Source organism: Asparagus officinalis, chromosome 8, assembly GCF_001876935.1.
Source record: "Asparagus officinalis chromosome 8, Aspof.V1, whole genome shotgun sequence".
NCBI classification, from domain to species: Eukaryota; Viridiplantae; Streptophyta; class Magnoliopsida; order Asparagales; family Asparagaceae; genus Asparagus; species Asparagus officinalis.
This window is the reverse complement of record NC_033801.1, coordinates 13,469,496-13,476,222: the sequence shown is the minus strand read 5'-3', so window position 1 is coordinate 13,476,222 and position 6,727 is coordinate 13,469,496. Positions and strand designations below refer to the sequence as shown.

The 6,727-nt window shown below is 38.6% G+C and overlaps 1 protein-coding gene across 1 annotated transcript; it reads right to left on the bottom strand.

Annotated features, from left to right (window-relative positions):
* LOC109820336 lies at positions 900–3,078 on the bottom strand. Its single transcript, XM_020386464.1, has 4 exons — positions 2,506–3,078; positions 2,129–2,409; positions 1,664–2,024; positions 900–1,595 (listed from the first exon to the last, which is right to left on the bottom strand). Exons 1-4 carry the CDS (start codon positions 3,024–3,026, stop codon positions 959–961), a joined length of 1,800 nt encoding a protein of 599 aa, XP_020242053.1. The 5' UTR covers positions 3,027–3,078; the 3' UTR covers positions 900–958.

The following is a 6,727-nucleotide window of genomic DNA, read 5'->3' as shown; positions in this document are numbered from 1 at the left end:
TCTATTCTGTAGAGTGTTAGTTCTAATCTGCACAGTGTTAGTTCTATTCTGTAGAGTGTTAGTTCTAATCTGCACAGTGTTAGTTCTATTCTGTAGAGTGTTAGTTCTAATCTGCACAGTGTTAGTTCTATTCTGTAGAGTGTTAGTTCTAATCTGCACAGTGTTAGTTCTATTCTGTAGAGTGTTAGTTCTAATCTGCACAGTGTTAGTTCTATTCTGTAGAGTGTTAGTTCTAATCTGCACAGTGTTAGTTCTATTCTGTAGAGTGTTAGTTCTAATCTGCACAGTGTTAGTTCTATTCTGTAGAGTGTTAGTTCTAATCTGCACAGTGTTAGTTCTATTCTGTAGAGTGTTAGTTCTAATCTGCACAGTGTTAGTTCTATTCTGTAGAGTGTTAGTTCTAATCTGCACAGTGTTAGTTCTATTCTGTAGAGTGTTAGTTCTAATCTGCACAGTGTTAGTTCTATTCTGTAGAGTGTTAGTTCTAATCTGCACAGTGTTAGTTCTAATCTGTAGAGTGTTAGTTCTATTCTGCACAGTGTTAGTTCCGTTCTGTAGAGTGTTAGTTCTAATCTGCACAGTGTTAGTTCTATTCTGCACAGTGTTAGTTCAAGTCTGTAGAGTGTTAGTGCTATCCTGTAGAGTGTTAGTTCTATTCTGTAATCTGTTCCGATCCAAGTCAGTTCTGCTTCTGCACATGTTAGTACTATCTGATACCAAGTTAGTTCTATTCTTTGGCTTGTTACTCCTAGCCCCTCGAGCGCATCGAATAACTGAGATGTTAGTTCTATTCTTTTAAGCGTGTTAGGCCTAATATGATAGTTGTTTTGTTACTTACAACTTTTTATCTAGTGTAAGCTGATGTTAGTTCCCGATTAACAAAGAGTAAACATTCAATCGGAAAAAAACAAAATATTTGTTGCATACTGGGACGAAAACACTTCAACATATCAAACACTTAGTCAGCTATAGATTCATTACATGTTTTACGGTTATGACCTTCCATATGACATCGAGAACATTTTACTGGCCGCGTGTAAACAGTTCTGTTGTTGATACGCCTGGTTTTATTTCTCCCTTTCCTTTTTGTTGTAAGTGGAGGTAGGATCTGTATCTCATCCCTTGGCACGATGCGCTTCTCAAAGTCAGGGATAGGGTAGAGGATTGGCTCGTAGCTCTTTTTAAAGGCTTCAACCGTCATAAACCAGTCACAGAACTGGTAGACATCCCTTTTCATAAACATAATGGATGCGCATGCATGTTTGCAAGGGACACGGGTTACATCCCACCCACGGCAAGTGCATGTTTTATTGTCTAGATCCACTTGACAAGATCTATGGGATTGTACCTCAAATAATCCTGTGTGGGACTGACGAACCTCCAATGGACGACCATTTTCCATGTTCTCTTTGAGAGCAAGTTCAGCTTTGGGGCAAAGAAATTGATTCCAACTTTCAGCCATGGTTCGTCGCTCATTCATACGAACCATAATCTGTTTACGTATGTGCTCTACCAGTTGAAGTATCCGTAGTAGCCTAGCCTCATGTATCCATTTGTTGAATGACTCTGCAACATTTGATGTAACGTGACCATATCTGAAACATAATAGGGAATTCGTCAAGCGGCTTATAATAGTCATGTAATGAAATAGCTTATAACTTACCTAACTCCAGGGAAAAACGCATTGGCCCAGTTTTCTGGAGCGTAGTTCATCACAATATTGTAAGCTCTTTCGTCAACCAGTCTAATGTCGTCCATGTAATCGTTCCATTCTGCTCTAGTATATTTGTAACAGGCAGATTGCAATAGATTACCCAAGATCTGAGTATCTTTTGATTTGAATCCCAAATCCTTCAACTTTGTCCTGAAGTTCTCAACTAGATGCAACACACATCGAGAGTGTATAGAATCTGGAAAAAATTCTCTAACTGCTTCTCTGATCCCCTTATCCGCATCTGAAATTATCACTAGCTTGTGTGGAGGGTTGTATGGATCTGGCCTTTCATAGAGAATAGACCACAAACCTACAAAGAGTTGTGGTTACCATACACGAATTAGAGTTAGCAATGAATGAGCTAGAATTATCATAACCTGCAACAGAACTAACATGGCTAGGGATAGAACTAACCTTGTAAGAACCACTTCCAGTTAACATTATTTTCCTGATCGCATATACAATACGCCAATGGAAATATCCCCTGATTTCCATCATATGCTACGGCGCTTAGGAGTATGCCTTTGAATCGATCTTTAAGAAAGGTACCATCCAAAAATAAGAGTGGTCTACAGCCGTATAAAAAACCATTTATGCAGGCGGCGTAGCATATGAATAACCTTGTAAACCTCCCCTCATTTTGTTCAACATGAATATAGCTACCTGGGTTTGTCTTCTTGACCTCTTCTACATACCTAGAAAATTGAAGATTAAGCGTTAGTACCAACATTGAAAAATTAGTATAATCGACCCTAATCCCCTCATTTTGTTATATATCATCTTCTATTTACCATCGTAATTGATCGTAGGACTCATGGGCATCACCATATAATTTCTCTTGTGCTCTTTCTTTACCCCACCAAATCTTACTATAATCGACCCTAATCCCATACGAGCTTAGAAACTCCTTTTGAACGTCAATAGGCCGTATATCCGGTCGAACCTTTAACGTGGGTTGTAATTGGGTAGCAATGAATCGCCTTGAGGCTCTAGATTGACCAGCATTATTGCCATGCTGCCCACAACTGTGATTGTCCACAAACCTTTTGATTTCAAGTCTATTATCATTTTTCGGTGGAGAGGCAAATAACATCCACGGACAATTTTTTGCTGCCTTAAACCGACAAAACACTCGAATACGCTTCGGTTCATTCTTCCCAAACTCGTATTCGAATTTTTTTGCCATGGAGTAGTATAGCAAGGCCAATCTTAACTCCTTCGCACTTTCAAATCGTTGTCCCTCACCGGTTAAAGCTGTGTGCCACCAAGCAGGAATCCTCTCTGATCTGCTAATCATGTCATCAATCGTCATGACATCATCTCCGGAAGGATTGTCATTGGGATTCTTATCTGGAACACTTGTGGTCAACAACGCCGGTAATTTTTCGATACGTATTTAAACAATTTTTCTAGTATTTAAAATATTATATTATATTTTATTAATACTTTTCCTAATTTCTGGAATTTTCTGAGTTTTCAAAATAAATAAATAATAAAATATATAGTCTTGTATTTTTAATTCTGCTAAATATTAATTTACGGTTTAGTGATTTTTATATATAATCATTTGGTGACTAATATTATTAATGACCTTGTTAATATTGATGTAAACTTGAGTATAGTACATTAGTATATAAATATTAATAAAAAGATTTTTGGTTGATTATTAATTATTAAAATAATTCAGAATATTAGTTGAGATTTTCGAATTTTTCCCTCTCTTATTTTCTCATTTGAATTTGAATTCCTTCCAAATTTTTTACTCAATCAATTCTCTAATCATCATTTAACTATTTCCTATTTTCTCTCACGTGATTCTCTCTCTCATTCTTAATTTCATGCGTCCTCTCCCTCAATCATTCACTCAACAGCTGGCTTTCCTTCTTATTTTATTCCTTTTATCTCTTTCAAATAACAAGTACAGCACTCATACCTCTCTCACCATCAGCTCACCCCCCTCCGACGACCGCCGTGCCCACTGCCTTCATCACCGACCTCCGATCTCCTCTCCCCGTCGAGCTCCCCAGCACAGCCGCCAACCTCGCCACGACCAGAGCTCCAAGCCGTCGCCTCCTCTCGCTGCCGGCGAACCTCCCGTAACCAGCCCCACTCGACACCCCCTGAGCCGCTGCCTTCACCCCAGCCTCCCGCTCAACCCCCTTCACCGTCCAGACCTCCTCCTTCACCCGAAACCGAGCACCCAAGCCCTCCTCGCCGCTGCTCCTCCCCAAGCCGCCCTCCGACCAGTCGCTCCCCCACCTGACCCCTCCCCTCTCGAGCTCAGCCTGAGCTCCGCCTCTGCCATCGCACCACCGCGGCCCGACAACCATCTGAACCTGCGCCTCCACCCCGATCCAGATCCACCCGCCTCAGTTCCTCATCTCCTCCGACAACATCAGACTTGACGCCGTCCACCCCTGCCCTTGCCGTGAGCCCCTCTTCGACACCTCCAACCAGCGGCGACAACCCATCGCTGTCGAGCTCGCCACCAACCAACGCCTCCATCGCACGCCACGTGTTCGACGATATGCCAACGCATATCCAGTTGCAGAACTGCATACCAACAGCTCCCGTCGAACCCCCGTTGAGCCTCGGTGATAACCACCGTCGTTGCCGTCCCCTACAACCGCGCCGTTCAGATTCGTTGTACCGCATCCGTAGTGGCATCGCCGCCTCGTCATCAGACCCCACGGTCTCGCAGGCAAGATCCCGATCCTTGTTTAGTTTCGTTCCAATTTTTATATTCGTCGTAGATTATTTATGTGCAAGATCCCGCTCTCCTGGAACTATTTTTCTGTAAAATATGAATTATCTGTTATGTTAATTTGTGGTAAATTATCTGTGTGGATGTGATGAATAATATTAAATAAATTTTAATTATGTGATAAATAGTATTTTCAGAATAATTATAATAGATTAAGGAATTTATTTTATGACGAGGTTATTTTAGAAATAATTATAGAACTAAAAGAATTTAGTTTGGCAAAAGAATCATTTTTAGATAATTATAATAACTTAAAAGAATTTATTTTGGAAAATGAATTAGTTTAGATTAATTGTTAAGCAAAATAATTTAAAATGAATTAATTTAGAAAAAGATTATTTTCTGACTATGTAGATGTTGTTTATGATTTATAATTCTTATTTTGATTATCTGATATGTTATGATATTATTGCACATGATTAGCTGCATTGATTGTTCCATATTGTGATTGAGAATCATTAGGAGTTTTGTCTATAGTGACCTGTATGACACAGTTAGGATCTAGAATACCGTGTGTAGTTGACCTGGAATTACGAGAATTGGGATGAGAAGTCTTGGTCCATGTGAGCGGTTGTGATTGTTGATGTATATTCCGGGCTCGCGCTGGTGAAGTTTGTGTAGTCACCGGGGTGGGTCCGAGGAGTTGTGATAATCTGCACAGTGTTAGTTCTGTTCTGTAGAGTGTTAGTTCTAATCTGCACAGTGTTAGTTCTATTCTGTAGAGTGTTAGTTCTAATCTGCACAGTGTTAGTTCTATTCTGTAGAGTGTTAGTTCTAATCTGCACAGTGTTAGTTCTATTCTGTAGAGTGTTAGTTCTATTCTGCACAGTGTTAGTTCAAGTCTGTAGCGTGTGATGGCTTGTTAGTTCTATTTTATTACACGTTATATCTAATTTATACCACGTTATATCTAATTTGTGTTAGTTTTATTTTATACCAAGTTATAAACCTAATTTATACCACGTTATATCTCATTTATACCACGTTAGATCTAATTTACTAATTTATACCAAGTTAGTTCTATTTTATATCACGTTATAAACCTAATTTATACCACGTTATATCTAATTTATACCACGTTAGCTCTAATTTATACCAAGATAGTTCTATTTTTTACAACGTTATAAACCTAATTTATACCAAGTTAGTTCTATTTTATACAATGTTAGATCTAATTTATACAAAGTTAGTTCTATTTTATACCAAGTTTGTTCTCATTTTATACCAAGTTAGTTCTAATTTATACCAAGTTATTTCTGTTCTGTAGAGTGTTAGTTCTAATCTGCACAGTGTTAGTTCTATTCTGTAGAGTGTTAGTTCTAATCTGCACAGTGTTAGTTCTATTCTGTAGAGTGTTAGTTCTAATCTGCACAGTGTTAGTTCTATTCTGTAGAGTGTTAGTTCTAATCTGCACAGTGTTAGTTCTATTCTGTAGAGTGTTAGTTCTAATCTGCACAGTGTTAGTTCTATTCTGTAGAGTGTTAGTTCTAATCTGCACAGTGTTAGTTTTATTCTGTAGAGTGTTAGTTCTATTCTGCACAGTGTTAGTTCCGTTCTGTAGAGTGTTAGTTCTAATCTGCACAGTGTTAGTTCTATTCTGTAGAGTGTTAGTTCTATTCTGCACAGTGTTAGTTCTATTCTGTAGAGTGTTAGTTCTAATCTGCACAGTGTTAGTTCTATTCTGTAGAGTGTTAGTTCTAATCTGCACAGTGTTAGTTCTATTCTGTAGAGTGTTAGTTCTAATCTGCACAGTGTTAGTTCTATTCTGTAGAGTGTTAGTTCTAATCTGCACAGTGTTAGTTCTATTCTGTAGAGTGTTAGTTCTAATCTGCACAGTGTTAGTTCTATTCTGTAGAGTGTTAGTTCTAATCTGCACAGTGTTAGTTCTATTCTGTAGAGTGTTAGTTCTAATCTGCACAGTGTTAGTTCTATTCTGTAGAGTGTTAGTTCTAATCTGCACAGTGTTAGTTCTATTCTGTAGAGTGTTAGTTCTAATCTGCACAGTGTTAGTTCTGTTCTGTAGAGTGTTAGTTCTAATCTGCACAGTGTTAGTTCTGTTCTGTAGAGTGTTAGTTCTAATCTGCACAGTGTTAGTTCTATTCTGTAGCGTGTTAGTTCTAATCTGCACAGTGTTAGTTCTATTCTGTAGCGTGTTAGTTCTAATGTACACCATGTTAGTTCTATTTTGTAGCGTGTTAGTTCTAATCTACACCATGTTAGTTCTGTCGCAGTTCATGTCAGTTCTAGTG